This window comes from Stenella coeruleoalba (assembly GCF_951394435.1).
Source record: "Stenella coeruleoalba genome assembly, chromosome: 1".
Classification (NCBI taxonomy): Eukaryota; Metazoa; Chordata; class Mammalia; order Artiodactyla; family Delphinidae; genus Stenella; species Stenella coeruleoalba.
Genome location: NC_137169.1, coordinates 114,147,830 through 114,166,730, shown reverse-complemented (window position 1 = coordinate 114,166,730; position 18,901 = coordinate 114,147,830). Strand labels below are relative to the sequence as shown.

The 18,901-nt window shown below is 39.6% G+C and overlaps 3 protein-coding genes across 3 annotated transcripts in view; 2 read left to right on the top strand and 1 right to left on the bottom strand.

Annotated features, from left to right (window-relative positions):
- SPTA1 (spectrin alpha, erythrocytic 1) overlaps window positions 1-4,796 on the top strand; it is a gene marked incomplete at both ends in the record, with an annotated part of 68,187 nt that extends 63,391 nt beyond the window's left edge. The window contains 5 exons of the mRNA XM_079944778.1: window positions 1,249-1,436; window positions 2,332-2,385; window positions 2,770-2,916; window positions 3,695-3,839; window positions 4,671-4,796. Coding sequence (XP_079800904.1) covers window positions 1,249-1,436; window positions 2,332-2,385; window positions 2,770-2,916; window positions 3,695-3,839; window positions 4,671-4,796 — 660 coding nt within the window. The remainder of the gene's footprint in view (window positions 1-1,248; window positions 1,437-2,331; window positions 2,386-2,769; window positions 2,917-3,694; window positions 3,840-4,670) is intronic.
- Window positions 4,797-10,395: 5,599 nt separating this feature from the next.
- LOC307198186 (olfactory receptor 10Z1-like) lies at window positions 10,396-11,338 on the bottom strand (the record flags this gene model as incomplete). Its single annotated transcript, XM_079944934.1, is given in 3 exon segments — window positions 10,396-10,769; window positions 10,772-10,864; window positions 10,867-11,338. Coding segments are annotated over 3 exon segments (885 nt in total). The 3' UTR covers window positions 10,396-10,449.
- A 6,753-nt stretch (window positions 11,339-18,091) lies between these two features.
- OR10X1 (olfactory receptor family 10 subfamily X member 1) lies at window positions 18,092-18,901 on the top strand (the record flags this gene model as incomplete). Its single annotated transcript, XM_079945708.1, has 2 exons — window positions 18,092-18,113; window positions 18,267-18,901. The coding sequence occupies 2 exons, from the start codon at window positions 18,092-18,094 to the stop codon at window positions 18,899-18,901; spliced, it is 657 nt and encodes a 218-aa protein (XP_079801834.1).

Sequence of the window (18,901 nt, the reverse complement as noted above, 5' to 3'; positions counted from 1 at the left end):
ATGGACCTAGAGTCTGTCATACAGAGTGAAGTAAGTCAGAAAGAGAAAAACAAATACCATATGCTAACACATATATATGGAATCTAAAAAAAAAAAAAAGAAAGAAAGAAAATGGTCAGAAGAACCTAGGGGCAAGACGGGAATAAAGATGCAGACCTACTAGAGAATAGACTTGAGGATATGGGGAGGGCGAAGGGTAAGCTGGTACAAAGTGAGAGAGTGGCATGGACATATATACACTACCAAATGTAAAATAGGTAGCTAGTGGGAAGCAGCTGCATAGCACAGGGACATCAGCTCAGTCCTTTGTGACCACCTAGAGGGGTGGGATAGGGAGAGTGGGAGGGAAGGAAATGCAAGAGGGAAAAGATATGGGGACATATGTAAATGTATAACTGATTCACTTTGTTACAATGCAGAAACTGACACACCATTGTAAAGCAATTATACTCTAATAAAGATGTTTAAAAAAATAAAATAAAATGGTCAAAAAAAAAAGCAGTTGGCTAGAACAGTGTTTTTAACATTAACCTTATTTTCTTTCCCCCCACCACCAGAATAAAAATTTAACTAATTAAATCTAATTTATCCCTAATGAGAGAACTTTATGCTAAAAAGATGTTGTCAGACAGGATTGATTTTTGGAGGGCCACAAACCATTGTAATATCTAATATGTTTTCACAACTAACCCCCTCATCACAACCAATTCACTCCTCCCCTCTTTAGGAAAAGACATTCCCCTGTTCAGAAAACATGACCTAAATGTAGATGTTTGGCATATAATATGCCTGAATGACAGAAGAGTCTTGTGGAAGTCTGTCCAAGCCAATGAAGGAGACTGAAGTGTGAACACTGGGAAGTTTAAGTGGACCTCAGAGCTCAACCACAATCAATAGTGCAAATAATTCATGATGCAAATCACTGGGAGCATGGATCCTGGAAATCCTACCCTTCTTTATCTGCAGTATATAACTGTTGACACTTAGATTTATCTATTACAGATTACCAGAATGATAGAAGTCATGTCATTTAACCTTTCTACCACTTTATAAATGAGGAATACAAATATAAGTGAGGTGGTTTTCCTGAGTAGTTCATTGTTTACAGAGGACAGGAAATTTCCTGAAGATAATTGAAAAGGAGAAATGAAGGGAAGTCTAAACTTATCAGCTTCTTACCTTCTGTATCATCCCTAGGTTTGGATCTGGTACCCTGGGTGACTGCCTCTCTTCTTTGTCTTTTTCCAGAGGAAGCAGAAGGAGATCCAGGCAATGAAGCGTAAGCTGACCAAGATTGAGGACCTGGGGGAAAACTTAGAAGAGGCTCTGGTCCTGGACATTAAATACAGCACCATTGGGCTGGCTCAGCAGTGGGAACAGCTCTACCAGCTTGGGATGAGAAGGCAACACAGTCTGGAAGAACAGATCCAAGCCAGGTATTGAGAACCCATGGCCAGGGTTGGGCAAGGGTGTGGGTGGTGTTAGGTATTAGAAACTTAGCTCCAAGAACTAAAGTTTGGGGTACTGTATACAGGAGTTGCTTCAGCGGTAGTACACTCACTATCCCCAGAACCGATATTCTCTCTCTTTACTGACCCACAGAATGACTATTTCTCTTTTTATAGGAGGCTATTATAAACTGGGACACAGTGCTCCCAAACCCCTGTGTCTACTCACCATCCATTTCTCTGAGTCTGTTCACCATCTATGACCTCTTCAGAAAGCATTCCCTTTTGTAAAATTCCCACCGAAATGTCTAGAATGAAATAAATATTCAAAGTATAGAGCAGAAAAGAAAATTTTCATTTTTTTTTCTAAATAAATTAATTATATCAGAGCAGCCTTAGTTCTCCATAGCTTTTTTGGCAGCATTAGTTATCTGAATCAGAGATTGGCAAACTTTTTCTGTAAAGATCTTAATAATAAGTATCATACAATTTGTGAGACATATAGCCTCTGGTTTAACTACTCAACCCTGCTGCTGTGAAGAGAAAACATCTATTGATAATTCATAAATGAATGAGCATGGACATGTTCCAGTAAAATTTTATTTATGGACACTGAAATTTGAATTTCTCACCATTTTTAATGTTTAAGGAAACAGAATTCTTCTTTTGATTATTTTTAATCATGTAAAAACCATTCTCAGTTCATTGACTATACAAAAGTGAGTGACTGACTGGATTTGGCCCATGGATCATAGTTTGCCAACCCCTGAACTAGATCACTTGACTAGCATAATAGTCACTAAAATTCCTCTCTTATTTTTATGGCATGTCTTTTTATATTTCTCTGTTTATTTCATGGGTTAATTTTTGTTTTTCCTTTCAGAGACATCACTGGTCTGAGTGAGGAGACACTACAGGAGTTTGAAACAGCCTTCAGGTGAGTATAACTTCATAGTTGATTGGTTCTTTGTTTTCCAGACAATCAGAATGAATTTCCAAGGAACTATTATTTTTCCCTCAGTGTGATTTGGTAGGATCTTAAATGAAGATATAGATATGTTATTCAGCTTCAAGTCTTGGCTTTTAGTATGTCTATGGGATTCCTTGATTTTAGGAAATACTTTTACTTTATGTTCAACATTTTATTCATTTCCCTCCATCCATTAGGTTTTAAAAAAAAGTGTGGAAACACAGGCAAGCTCTCCACTCAACTGATAAACTTATGGAATGTTACTAAAGCCCCAACTAGTACAAAAATAACTATTCTTTTCTTTTTTAATCTGATTCCTACTGAACTTGATAAAATGTTTTTATTCTTTAGGCACTTTGATGAGAATTTGACAGGTCGCTTAAGTCACAAAGATTTCCGGTCCTGCCTGAGAGGGCTCAATTACTACTTGCCCATGGTGGAGGAAGGTGAACCTGAGCCCAAGTTTGAGAAATTCCTGGATGCTGTTGATCCAGGGAGGTAGGAGGAAAACCAAGGGCCAGACCATAGCAGGGAATGAGGCTTGGGGGGGGCGGGCAAGCACAGAAAGTAAAATCCATAAAATATGAAATTAATTCATCTTGAGAGTAGGAATATACAGACTACCATAAATGAATTGAGCAGCTTTTGGTGCCCTTTTAGGATTATCTCAGAAGTTCATGGCACTAACTCCAACTCAGGCACCAGCTCTGCAATTTGTTCAATTCCTGGTTTATGTTTGATCTAGGAATTTCAGCTGGTTCTGAGAAAGGAACTTGAGAGAATAATGCCTTCCCTTGTGTAAGATCTTAACGAGACATGGATTATTCAAAGACCAGCTCCTGCGGATGGGGTTGTTGTGTGTTTGTGAGGGTGGGACAGTCATAGAGGAATTACGTTACTATTAGAGACCAATTCTTTCTTATACCAAGGACCAAAGAAGATCAGAAATAGAGGTCTTCAACTCAACTTGAAGAGCTTGAGATACTTAGAGACTGGTGCTAGTGGAAAATCCCCAAATTCTACTTAGAGAGTCAGGGTGACTGACCCATGTGGAAACAGAGGCTAGAACTTAGGAAACTGTTTATTTGGCTGTAAGGGCATGAGGATGTGGGTCAAATAGAGATCATAGCCCCATAGTCTCAGAGAGCTGAGATGGGACAGACACTTGGAGAATCCAGCTTCTCTCTGTCTCTGAGACACTGAGTAGGATGAGAAAGGGATCTGCCTTCCTCTTTGTCTTGAGAGGGGACAATTCCTGATCTATTTCTCCCAACAGAAAGGGCTATATCTCACAAACCGACTATACCGACTTCCTGATTGTCAAGGAGTCAGAGAACATCAAGTCCAGCGATGAACTAGAGGATGCTTTCCAAGCCCTGGCAGAGGGCAAGGCCTATATTACCAAAGAAGACATGAAGCAGGTCAGATTCCAGTTTGCATCCACTCTCATTACACTCTCATCATAATCAACATTTTGCTCATCTCAGGCTTGGCTGCCTACTTACCATAGGCAACCACATTCCCCTCCCCAACTTTTTCTCAGATAGTGTTATGCACTGGATATCATTTGCTTTGATCACTCATGTTGTCTTAACACAACTCAAAAACCTACAGTCAACCTCTAGCGACTATCAGTGTCAATCCCAAACATGCTACTTGGTTTTTAAGGCTATTTATTTAATAAGCCAAATTTAGAGAATGGTGTAAATAGTGCAGTCAGAGTGAGATGGGACTCTAGATAAGAACTAAGTTGAAGAGATGAGTTGGTCTTTTTTTTTTTTTTTTTTAATTTCATTTATTTATTTTTGGCTGTGCTGGGTCTTTTCTGTGCGTGGGCTTTCTCTAGTTGCGGCGAGCGGGGGCCACTCTTCATCGCGGTGCACGGGCCTCTCACTGTCGCGGCCTCTCTTGTTGCGGAGCACAAGCTCCAGACGCGCAGGCTCAGTAGTTGTGGCTCACGGGCCTAGTCGCTCCGCGGTATGTGGGATCTTCCCACACCAGGGCTCAAACCCCTGTCCCCTGCATTGGCAGGCAGACTCTCAACCACTGCGCCACCAGGGAAGCCCGAGTTGGTCTTATTCATTAGAAATTATAGATTTCTTTCTATAAGAAAAGCACGTGATAGGACCAGGACTGGCTTCTTCTTCCAAAGTCTCTCCACTTCCTGAGTTTAGGGCATATTAGAAGCCCCAAATAGCCAGATATTTTTAATCCTTATTACTGTATTTTGTTTTTTTTTTTTTATGTTTCAGGCCCTAACCCCAGAACAAGTGTCATTCTGTGCCTCACATATGCAGCAATACATGGACCCACGGGGCCGAAGCCAGCCTGCTGGCTATGATTATGTTGGCTTCATCAGTTCCTACTTTGGCAAGTGATAAGCAGCTATTCCTGGGTCAGAGAATCTTGATGTTGTGGGAGGTATTGGGGGATGAAGGAGACAGGCGAGTACAGAGGGTGGAAAGATAGTCGTGTGTGTGTGTGTGTGTGTGTGTGTGTGTTTTACATTTATTGAAGGACCTGAAAAAATTCTTGGGCTTGGGAGATAAAGGCATTAACAAAATTGGAGGAGAGGAGGCCATGGGTTTATTTTATATGCAACTAGTCACTGCTGAGGGGTATTAAACAAGGTCTCTATTTTTCGTTTGTTGAGTTCTACCTATCCTTATTATTTTGTGTTTTTTCTGATTATAGAATAAAGTATTTCCTTTAAAAAACATTTTTTAAAGTTCTTTTTGATAGAACAATATGAAGTAAAATGTTCCTGACTCAATTGGGTTTCTATATTTCTGAGAATTGTACTGTCATCTAAATATAGGCAGCTAATTACACTGTAAATAAATGCTTGGGTACAGTAGATACATAAGATCCAAAATAAACTACAAACAGTGTTTCTTGAGCTTGAAATGTGTTTAAATTCTTACATTTGAAAATGGAGATATTTGATATTCTGGGAAACCCCAATATTTTAGTCTATAAAATGGAATCACACAGAGAAGACCAGCACAGCACCCATTTTCTTCTCAATCTGTCCATTTTTCATACTTGCCCATTAGAGTGAATGTTATTACTCTCAGAACAGCAAAATATGGGCATGGCAGGTCTTCTTTTTGTCCTGTATGTCCCTGAATTTTCTCCAAAATTTTAATGTGATAAAAAGAATCTTTGTTTTGATTTACTTTTATCTCCTATTATTGCGAAGAGTCAGAATTTTTATAAAATTAAGGAAAAAAACAAATGACCCAATTTTGTTCCTATTTATGGCTGAGTAATACTCCTTTATATATATATATATATATATATATATATATATATATATATATGTACCACATCTTCTTTATCCAGCCATCTTTTGATGGATATTTAGGTTGCTTCCACGGAGTGAAGTAAGTCAGAAAGAGAAAAACGAAGATCGTATATTAACGTATATATGTGGAATCTAGAAAAATGGTACAGATGAACCTATTTGCAGGGCAGGAATAGAGACACAGACGTAGAGAACGGACATGTGGACACAGAGGGGGAAGGGGAGGGTGGGATGAATTAGGAGATTCGGTTTGACATAAATACACTACCATGTGTAAAATAGATAGCTAGTGGGAACCTGCTGTATAGCACAGAGAGCTCGGCTCGGTGCTCTGTGGTGAGCTAGAAGAGTGGGATGTGGGGGAAGGAAGTCCAAGAGGGAGGGGATATAGGTATACATATAGCTGAGTCACTTTATTGTACAACAGAAACTAACACAGCATTGGAAAGCAATTATACTCTAATAATAATAATAATAATAAAAAGCTCAAAAAGAAAAAAGAAAAGAAAAGAAAAAAAACAAGAGGTGATGCTATTTCCAAATAATTTCCAGACCAGGTTTGATCTGAACAGGTTTGAATGCTGACATTCTGTTCTGACTTGTAAAAATTTATGCTGTCATTTGCTTGTGAGAAGACTTAGTTCATTTCTTTGCTCAGTATGAAACTGCCTAGCTGTTTTTGTATCCTGCAGGAACAGTCTCCACCTCCCAATCCATGTATATTGCCACTTGGTTACCATTTCAAGTCTCAATTCCATTCTTTGTATAGAAATTAGTCCTTGCTAAGGGACAAATCCTGTCACAGGAGCCATTTAAAGAAATTTTGGTTAAAACTATAAAGCTGTCTTTGCTGCTAATAAGGTATAAGTGTTTCTAGTGATTTTTGCTTAAACGATTGGGTACTATGAAGTATGACAATAAAAAAAGTATTTCAAAAAATGTTCATAAATGTCTAAATTGTGTTACCAAATTATGAGTTACCAAATATGATTACAGTTGAAAATATTCATAGCCCAGTAAGCCATCAAAAATCAGTATCATTTAATATCACACTGCCCGAATATGGAAAATCTAAAAAATGTATGTTTGTAATAACCAAAGGCAGAGGTGACTATGGTTTTATTCTTCTCCTGAACCCTGCCAAGTATCTGTAAATCCTAAATAAGATTATTAGGCATGTGGTGAGTCTTTAAGGCAAAGGACCAGTAGTACCATCTCATAAAAAGAGATTAATAGTAAAGAAGATAGTATTTATCTAAAGAATCAACAGAAATTCCCCAAGAAGATGGTACTGTTAGAATTACATACAGCATCTTCTGAAATCAGATTCTGACCACCTATGCACTCAAGCAAAAAATGGTAATATGGGAATTATCATACATAATTGTGGACTATAAATATTCAATTTATAATATTATAACAATTAGAACTTGTATCAAATTTTCCTCTTGATCTCAGGGTTAAGTTCCTCATATTTCAAATGGATCTTTTCTTGACCTTCTGTTTACTTACTTTGAACTGGAATCCCTGCTGCTCCTTGGTAACTCTCTTCTTTACAATTTATAGAGGGGAGCCTGCCTCTGGGACCCAGCCCTGTGGCTACATTCTTGATTTTTCTTTTATGATTCCTACTGCTTGGTTGGGACCCAAATACTATTCCACTCTTAACAGAACTCTCCCTTTTACATTTTATGGGCTTCCCTGATGCTAAATATTTGCCTGGAAGCCATCTGATTCTTTTTTCCTATAGCCTGATCCATTTCCCAGTACCTACTCTTCTCGGGTCTCTGGATCTAGGTCTATCTTCCCACACTCTCCAGTCAGACACTGTGCACTTTACTCTTCTTTGGCTGGTTATATCATGAAATATAAGATGCTGGACACTGCCGGCGCTGGCTTCTGCCAGCATGAACTGGGTAACAAATATGTCAGGCTAAAGTGATACTGCCTAGAAACTCCAAATAATAAAATATGGTCATATTGGGTGTTTCATGTATGGCTGACTCTGTTCTAAAGATTTTATCTTAATCATCACAAAAAGGCCTACAAAATAGATACTGTTAAAATTTCATTTTGCCATTGAGAATGGAGGCACAGAAATGTTAATAAACTTCCTCTAGATCACACATCTAAAAAGTGGCAAAGCTAGGCTTTAAACTCAGGAAATCTGACTCCAGAGCTTTATGGAATTAATTGTCTCTTTAAAGAACCATGAGTTGGCGCTTCCCTGGTGGCGCAGTTGTTGAGGGTCCGCCTGCACGTCCGGAGCCTGTGCTCCGCAACGGGAGAGGCCACAGCGGTGAGAGGCCCGCGTACAGCAAAAAAAAAGAACCATGAGTTGGGCATATGTGGTCATGTTCACATCAGAGGGACCTCTGCTTTGCTATGTGTATATGTGTGTATATACCTGGGAGGAGGATTTGTTCTTTTTAAGCACATGGCCATATTTGTAATCAAGGGAGGGAATTTGAATCACCTAGGCACATTTTGTAAACTATTCCTGCCTGTCACCTCAGATCAATTGTGTCAAGGTCTATGGAGATGGCTCCCAGGAACATATACTGAAAGATCCCTCACGTGATTTTTATACCCTTTCATACTTAAGACTACCACATTTGGAAGGTAGATTGACCTTTGAGTATTACATAGCAATTTTTAGAACATCTTTACCCATCATTGCTGAGTGTGCATTTAGGGAATGTTATGCGAGATGAACTGAATACATTTTGGAAATGAATTTGCTCAAATACCTCAATGCAATGAGGAGATTACTTCCAGACCTAGTGAAAAGGAGCCTAGAGTACATGGCTTTTCTCCCCTAACCCAAGTCCTTTCTGCCATTTAACTAAATCTCCTACTTCTCTACAACCTATTCTCTTCTCTTGGACTAGCTTTCTTCCTGCCAAATTTGATTTCCACTGAATTCTCCCTAGAGGATGTGTTTCTTCCCTGAGAGCATGGAAAAATATGGATTCCTATCTGAAAAACATTCCCCCAATGTAAGTTCTTTCCTCTCTCTTAAGTCTTGTCCCACTTCTAACTCATGGAAGAATCACACGAATCCTACATTTTCAGAATCTCTTATGTTTCCATTTCTTTCAGTTTCCAATACCTCTATCCTTGTTCAGGTCTTTTTGACTTTCTTTAAATGATGGCAATGGATTTCTTACTGATCTTCTTGGCTCTGTTTTCTGCTTGCTGAGATTTATCATCCTCTCTGCTGCTGGATTAATCTTCCTAAATCACTTCCCAGATTCAACTCCACTCTCTGCTCAAAGGTATACTGTGTCCTATCTTCCACTACCAAAAGCATCAAGTCTGAAGCAAGGTATTCACAATGCTCTCCTCAAAGAAATCTTAACCCAAGTTAACTTCACCCATCATTTGTGAGATATTTTTGTCCCTCTGGACAACTCACCACACTGTAATAAGCCTATATTGTCTTGCCACTGAGACTGTAGTTATTCTGTTCTGTCTTCTTAGAATATATGTACTTTATTTCCACTTACTGCATTCAAAATTTACTCATTCTTTAGGAACAAGTTCAAGTACTACCTTAGACATGAAATCTGCTCTGATCCTCTACCGAGAATAACCTCTCCCTAAACTAAAAGCCAGTATCACTTTGCTTAGCACATTATTAATGGTAGCAGCTGACATTTATTGGAAGATTATTATGATCCAGTTATTGCACGAAATTATTTACACGTATGACCCTGTTTAGTCAGGAACACAAAACTATGAAGTTACAACCATTTTACAGGTGAGAACTTTGAAGCTGAGAAAGATTAAATAACTTACCCAGGGTCACACTGTAAGTGGCAGAATCTGTATTCAAACTCCTTCCTGACAACTGTGTGAATTCATTCCACCTTTTCTTATCCCTAGAAATGTCTGGTACCATGCATGACATATTGTGAGTGGAAAGTAAAATAGGCAGGATAGAGAGTTCCACCATAGATTCTAAAGAGTAGTATCCATACTAGGGAGTGACACAAGTGAAGAGGTCCTCACACCCAAGATTAGGAGGCCATTAGAGAGCAACAACTATTATTGAGGAAAATAGGAAATAAATCTATTTTCTGAAATAGAAGTTACCCAACTAGAAGAGCCAATTAAAAAGAAGAGGGCAAAGTAATAATGAGCCAGAGATAAAGAAGACAACTACATAAAAAGATTAAAGACACGTTTTGGGAGAGAAAAAATAATAATAACTGACCTCTTCATTTAGGAAAGCATTCAAACTTATTTGCCAACCTGATAGTCACTGAGTTTCAGACCTTGGAAGAATATTATTGGTCAGATAATCTAATTATGTAATGATTTTAGAAATCTCTACAGTATCCCTGGCCAGCCCTCCTTTGAACTTGGGCACTTGAAACTCCCCTCATCTTGTTCAGCTCAGTTAGAAAATTCTTAATGAACTGGGATTCAGGAACTAAGTGTGGTGTATGCGAGGCTGAAAGTGAAAATTCAGATTCTGAGATCAGTGAGAGTTAAGCACAGTAACCAGAGCAGGAAGCCCTGCATCTGCATTCCCCAGAAGCCCTGGGGGGGCATGCAAGAGACAGGATGGGACTCTCTTGGGGAATTGGAGGTGGGGTAGCTTTGGCCTAAAGCCCTGAATATCTGGCCCAGTGGCCTGTGTTTCTGGTGTATGTCCAGCCTACATAGAGGAGACTATCCCATTATGGTAGCCTTCATCTTTTACCCAGCAATCTCCCTCAGAAAGCATTTCTCAGGGCTGTATGCACAGCCCGATTTCTTAGACTATAAACAGTGAGATTGAGGAGAGGAGTCACCACAGTATAGGTGACAGCAATAAGGTGGTCCCGCTCAAGAGGGTAACTGGCTTTTGGTCTCAGGTACATGAAGGAGGCACAGCCATAGTGAACAATGACCACTGTGAGGTGTGAGGGGCAAGTAGAGAAGGGCTTCTTCCTCCCCTCATTGGAGGGGATCCTCAGGATTGCTGTCAGGATGTAGGTGTAGGAGATAGTGATGAAGGAGAAGGAGATCAGGAGGACCAACAGGCTGAGGATAGGATCCCTAGCTCACTCAGGCCTGTATCTCCACAGGCCAGGCTCAGCACGGGCAGCGTGTCACAGAAAAAGTGCTGGATCTCATGGGAGCTGCAAGTGGGAGGTGGAAAATGACCAGTATCATTCCCAGCCCAAAGAGATACCCACTCAAGAAGGAGGTGCCAACCCGGCTGGCATAGTGTAGTGAGGCACAGTTGGCTACATATCTGTCAAAGCCCATGACAGCCAGGAGGAAGCAGGTGGTACAGACCCACGAAGCAGAGAAGAACATTTGGACAGCACAGCCCCCATAGGAGATGGCCTGCCCACCCCTGACCAGGCTGGAAAGCATCCTAGGGATAATGCCCAAGGTATAGCAGGTCTCAGAGAAAGGTAAGAAGGAAAGGAAGAGGTACATGGGGGTGTGCAGATGGCTGTCAAGCCTGATGATTGTGATAATAAAAACATTGCTGATCAGGGTGAAAAGATACAGGGAGAGGAACAATGCGAAGAGCAGGAGCTGCAGTTCCCCAAAGCTAGAGGAGACCAGGAATACAAAGCCCCCGCAGAAGGTTGCATTGGTCTGCTCCATTCTGAGTGACATCCCTGATAGATTTGATTCTTTCCACCTTGCCAGAAGATGCCTTGTTTCTTTAGAAGGCAAAATGAGGCGGATTCTCATTTCTTTGTACCTGTTGTAACTCAAAAAGAAAACTCTTTTTTAGACAGCAATAAACTTCAGAAATACACTTATTAGACACATGGGTGTATGGATCTATTCTCACATGTGTATATGTGCATACATGACTACAAATATACACAATATGCACATATGTGCACATACATACATGACTACACATATGCAGGCACATATATACATGCATACACATACAAAGCACTCACACATAATTATGCACATTTTACACATTCAAAACTCTGCACTGGTTAGGGTCTGCAGGGAAGGGGAGAGGCAGCACATGGAAAGGAGGGCCTGTGGAGTGTAGAGTTCTGGAGTATGGTGGAAAAGCAGGAAACACAGTGAAAAGCCATTCCAAAGTGACCTGTTAAAAATTAAATAGAGGGGGAGAAACCAATATGGCAGAGTAGAAGGACATGTTCACTCCCTCTTACGAGAACACCAGAGTCACAACTAGCTGCTGGACAATCATCGACAGGAAGACACTGGAACTCACCAAAAAAGATACCCCACATCCAAAGACAAAGGAGAAGCCACAATGAGACAGTAGGAGGGGTACAATCACAGTAAAATCAAATCCCAAAACTGCTGGGTGGGTGACTCACAGACTGGAGAACACTTATACCACAGAAGTCCACCCACTGGAGTGAAGGTTCTGAGCCCCACATCAGGCTTCCCAACCTGGGGGTCCGGCAATGGGAGGAGGAATTCCTAGAGAATCAGACTTTGAAGTCTAGTGGGAATTGATTGCAGGACTTCAACAGGACTGGGGGAAACAGAGACTCCACTCTTTGAGGGCACACACAAAGTATTGTGCGCATCAGGACGCAGGGGAAGGAGCAGTGACCCCAGGGGAGAATGAGCCAGACCTACCTGCTAGTGTTGGAGGGTCGCCTGTAGAGGTGGGGGGTGGCTGTGTGGCTGTGGCTCACCATGGGGATAAGGACACTGGCAGCAGAAGTTCTGGGAAGTACTCCTTGGCATGAACCCTCCCACAGTCTGCCATTAGCCCCACCAAAGAGCCCAGGTAGGCTCCAGTGTTGGGTTGCATCAGGCCAAACATCCAAAAGGGAGGGAACCCAGCCCCACCCATCAGTAGACAAGTGGATTAAAGTTTTACTGAGTTCTGCCCACCAGAGCAACAGCCAGCTCTACCCACCACCAGTCCCTGCCATCAGGAAACTTGCACAAGCCTCTTAGATAACCTCATCCACCAGAGGGCAGACAGTAGAAGCAAGAAGAACTACAATCCTGCACCCTGGGGAACAAAAACCACATTCACAGAAAGATAGACAAGATGAAAAGGCAGAGGGCTATGTACCGGATGAAGGAACAAGATAAAACCCCAGAAAAACAACTAAATGAAGTGGAGATAGGCAACCTTACAGAAAAAGAATTCAGAATAATGATAATGAAGATGATCCAGGACCTCGGAAAAAGAATGGAGGCAAAGATTGAGAAGATCCAAGAAATATTTAACAAAGACCTAGAAGAATTAAAGAACAAACAAACAGAGACGAACAATACAATAATTGAAATGAAAACTACACGAGAAGGAATTAATAGCAGAATAACTGAGGCAGAAGAAGGGATAAGTGACCTGGAAGACAGAATGGTGGAATTCACTGCTGCGGAACAGGATAAAGAAAAAAGAATGAAAAGAAGTGCAGACAGCCTAGGAGACCTCTGAGACAACAGTAAACACAACAACATTTGCATTATAAGGGTCCCAGAAGGAGAAGAGAGAGAGAGGACCAGAGAAAATATTTGAAGAGATTATGGTCGAAAACTTCCCTAACATGGGAAAGGAAATAGCTACCCAAGTCCAGGAAGCACAGTGAGTCCCATACAGGATAAACCCAAGGAGAAACACACTGAGGCACATAGTAATCAAACTGGCAAAAATTAAAGACAAATAAAAATTATTGAAAGCAGCAAGGGAAAAATGACAAATAATAAACAAGGGAACTCCCATAAGGTTAACAGCTGATTTCTCAGCAGGAACTCTACAAGCCATAAGGGAGTGGCATGATATACTTAAAGTGATGAAAGGGAAAAACCTACAACCAAGATTCCTCTTCTTGGCAAGGATCTCATTCAGATTCCATGGAGAGATCAAAAGCTTTACAGACAAGCAAAAACTAAGAGAATTCAGCACCACCAAACCACTCTACAACAAATGCTAAAGGAACTTCTCTAAGTGGGAAACAGAAGAGAAGGAAAGGATCTACAAAAATAAACCCAAAACAATTAAGAAAATGGTCATATGAACATACATATGGATAATTACCTTAAACATGAATGGAATAAATGCTCCAACCAAAAGACACAGGCTTGCTGAATGTATACAAAAACAAGACCCATATATACACTGTCTACAAGAGACCCACTTCAGACATAGGAACACATACAGACTGAAAGTGAGGGGATGGAAAAATATATTCCATGCAAATGGAAATCAAAAGAAAGCTCAGTAGCTATACTCATATCAGATAAAATAGACTTTAAAATAAAGAGTGTTACAAGAGACAAGGAAGGAGACTACCTAATGATCAAGATATCAATCCAAGAAGAAGATATAACAATTATAAATATATGTGCACCCAACATAGGGGCACCTCAATACATAAGGCAACTGCTAACAGCTCTAAAAGAGGAAATCAACAGTAACACAATAATAGTGGGGGACTTTAACACCTCACTTGCACCAATGGACAGATCATCCAAAATGAAAATAAATAAGGAAAGAGAAGCTTTAAATGACACAACAGACCAGATAGATTTAATTGATATTTACAGGACATTCTATCCCAAAACAGCAGATTACACTTTCCTCTTAAGTGTGCACAGAACATTCTCCAGGACAGATCACATCTTGGGTCACAAATAAAGCCTCAGTAAATTTAAGAAAATTGAAATCATATCAAGCATTTTTTCTGACCACAATGCTATGGGATTAGAAATGAATTACAGGGGAAAAAACTTAAAAAACACAAACACATGGAGGCTAAACAATACGTTACCAAACAACCAAGAGATCACTGAAGAAATCAAAGAGGAAATCAAAAAATGCCTAGAGACAAATGACAATGAAAACACGACGATCCAAAACATATGGGATGCAGCAAAAGCAGTTCTAAGGAGGAAGTTTATAGCTATACAAGCCTACCCCAAGAAATGAGAAAAATCTCAAGTAAACAACCTAACCATACACCTAAAGGAACTAGAGAAAGAAGAACAAACAAAACCCAATGTTAGCAGAAGGAAAGAAATCATAAAGTTCAGAGCAGAAATAAATGAAATAGAAACAAAGAAAACAATAGCAAAGATCAATAAAACTAAAAGCTGGTTCTTTGAGAAGATAAACAAAATCAATAAACCATTAGCCAGACTCATCAAGAAAAAGAGGGAGAGGACTCAAATCAATAAAATTAGAAATGAAAAAGGAGAAGTTACAACAGACACCGCAGAAATACAAAGCATCCTAAGAGACTACTACAAGCAACTCTATGCCAATAAAATGGACAACCTGGAGGAAATGGACAAATTCTTAGAAAGGCATAACTTTCCAAGACTGAACCAGGAAGAAACAGAAAATATGAACAGATCAATCACAAGTATTGAAATTGAAACTGTGATTAAAAACCTTCCAACAAACAAAAGTCCAGGACCAGATGGCTTCACAGGTGAATTCTATCAAACACTTAGAGAAGAGCTAACACTCATCCTTCTCAAACTCTTCCAAAACATTGCAGAGGGAGGAACACTCCCAAACTCATTCTGTGAGGCCACCATCACCCTGACACCTAAACTAGACAAAGATACTACAAAAAAGGAAAATTACAGGCCAATATCACTGATGAATATAGTTGCAAAAATCCTTAAGAAAATACTAGCAAACAGAATCCAATAACACATTAAAAGGATCATACACCATGATCAAGTGGGATTTATCCCAGGCATGCAAGGATTCTTCAATATATGCAAATCAATCAATGTGATACACCATATTAACAAACTGAAGAACAATAACCATATGATCATCTCAATAGATGCAGAACAAACTTTTGACAAAATTCAACACCGCTTTATGATAAAATCTCACCAGAAAGTGGGCATAGAGGGAACCTACCTCAACATAATAAAGGCCATATATGACAAACCCACAGCAAACATCATTCTCAATGGTGAAAAACTGAAAGCATTTCCTCTAAGATCAGGAACGAGACAAGGATGTCCACTCTCACCTCTATTATGCAACATAGTTTTGGAAGTCCTAGCCCTGGCAATCAGAGAAGAAAAAGAAATTAAAGGAATAAAAATTGGAAAAGAAGACGTAAAACTGTCGCTGTTTGCAGATGACATGATACAATACATAGAGAATCCTAAATATGCCACCAGAAAACTACTAGAGCTAATCAATGAATTTGGTAATTTTGCAGGGTACAAAATTAATACACAGAAGTCTCTTGCATTCCTATACACTAATGATGAAAAATATGAAAGAGAAATCATGGAAACACTCCCATTTACCATTGCAACAAAAAGAATAAAATACTTAGAAATAAACCTACCTAGGGAGACAAAAGACCTGTATGCAGAAAACTATAAGACACTGATGAAAGAAATTAAAGATGATACCAACAGATAGAGAGATATAAAATGTTCTTGGACGGGAAGAATCGATATTGTGAAAATGACTATACTACCCAAAGCAATCTACAGATTCAATGCAATTCCTATCAAATTACCAATGGCATTTTTTACGGAACTAGAACAAATCATCTAAAAATTTGTATGGAGACACAAAAGACCCCGAATAGCCCAAGCAGTCTTGAGGGAAGATAATGGAGCTGGAGGAATCAGACTCCCTGACTTCAGACTGTACTACAAAGCTACAGTAATCATGACAATATGGTACTAGCACAAAAACAGAAACATAGATCAATGGAACAAGATAGAAAGCCCAGAGAAAACCCACCCACCTATGGTCAACTAATCAATGACAAAGGAGGCAAAGATATACAATGGAGAAAAGACAGTCTCTTCAATAAGTGGTGCTGGGAAAACTGGACAGCTACATGTAAAAGAATGAAATTAGAATACTCCCTAACACCATACACAAAAATAAATGCAAAATGGATTCGAGACCTAAATGTAAGACCAGACACTATAAAACTCTTAGAGGAAAACATAAGAAGAAGACTCTTTGACATAAATCACAGCAAGATCTTTTTTGATCCACCTCCTAGAGTAATGGAAATAAAAACAAAAATAAACAAATTGGACCTAATGAAACTTCAAAACTTTTGCACAGCAATGGAAACCATAAACAAGATGAAAAGACAACCCTCAGAATGGGAGAAAATATTTACAAATGAATCAACAGACAAAGGATTAATCTCCAAAATATATAAACAGCTCATGCAGTTCAATATTAAAGAAACAAACAATCCAATCCATCCAAAAATGGGCAGAAGATCCAAATAGACATTTCTCCAAATAAGACATACAGATGGCTAAGAAGCACATGAAAAGCTGCTCAACATCACTAATTATTAGAGAAATGCAAATCAAAACTACAATGAGGTATCACCTCACACCATTTAGAATGGGAATCATCAGAAAATCTACAAACAACAAATGCTGGAAAGGGTGTGGAGAAAAGAGAACCCTCTTGCCCTGTTGGTGGGAATATAAATTGATACAGCCACTATGGAGAACAGTATGGAGGTTCCTTTAAAAAACGAAAAATAGAATTACCATATGACCCAGCAATCCCACTACTGGGCATATACCCATAGAAAACCATAATTCAAAAAGACACATGCCCCCCAATGTTCATTGCAGCACTATTTACAACAGCCAGGTCATGGAAGCAACCTAAATGCCCATTGACAGATGAATGGATAAAGAAGGTGTGGTACATATATACAATGGAATATTACTCAACCATAAAAAGGAATGAGATTAAGTCATTTGTTGAGGCATGGATGGACCTAGAGACTGTCACACAGAGTGAAGTAAGTCAGAAAGAGAAAAACAAATATCATATATTAATGCATGTATGTGGAACCTAGAGAAATGGTACCGATGAACCGGTTTGCAGGGCAGAAGTTGAGACACAGATGTAGAGAACAAACCTATGGACACCAAGGGGGGAAAAATGCGGTGAGGTGGGGATGGTGGTGTGTGGATTGGGCGATTGGGATTGACATGTATACACTGATGTGTATAAAATTGATGACTAATAAGAACCTGCAGTATAAAAAAAAAACAACCAAACAAACAAAAACCAAAACTCTGCACTGCATATTTACTATTAATATTACATCAATGGTAGTATTACATTACCATTACAGTGCACATACATTGTAAATGCATGTATTTTCAGACACCACATACCTATGTAGATATGTACAACACACATACATTCATACCAACCTCGTACACAACACTGCCACATAATACACATGTGGACACAGACACGTTGTCTGTTAGAACTTGAGGTTGGGTGGCTTGATGGATATTATTTTATAGACTAAGCAACAGAGCCAAGATGGGAAAGTGACTTCCCTGAAGTCATAGAAAGCCAAGATCAGAGAAGAAGTGACTTGAGTTCTAATCTAACATTATTTCCCCCAAACAATGATAACTCTTCTCAGACACTGTAGGACACTAACATGAATACAGAATAAGAAAGAGTTTGCTCAACAATAATCCCTTGTATCTATAACACCGTTCCACAAGCCCTTTTTCATGTGAGTCTATGCAGAGCACTGAAGGAAAAATCAGAGCTCAGGGCAAGTTGCATATCTCTTAGCCAAAGATCAGCTATCAGGCTCCACTGTCCCTGAGAGATTAGATCGCTTCCTGGACATCTGCAACCCTCTCAGATATACGTTGTTTATGACCAACATGGTATGTGGAAAACTTCTGGCCTCTGCTTGGGTTGCTGGCTTCTTTATCTCTGTGATAGAGACTACACTGATATTCAGAGGCTCTTTCTGTGACTCCAACCTTGTCAAACACTTCTGTCATATGCGGGCAGTTGTGAGGTTGTCCTGTCTAGACAGTGACCTCACAGAATTCATTGTAACAGTGATCTCAGTGTCAGGTTTGATGGGCACCTTCCTGCTCATCATCCTCACTTATGTTTTCATTCTTTCCACTGTCCTCAAGATCCCATCAGCTGAGGGCAAGCAGAAGGCATTTTCTACCTGTGCTTCCCACCTCACAGTGGTCAACATCCACTTTGGTTTTGCATCTATTGTTTATCTGAAGCCAGAAGCATCAGGAGGAGATGACACACTCATAGCAGTCCCTTACACTATCATTACTCCTTTCCTCAGCCCTCTCATTTTCAGCCTCAGGAATAAAGACATGAATAATGCTTTCAGAAAGGTACTTGGAAAGACAAATTCCTTGAATAATCTTGGATTATCACTGCATGATTGA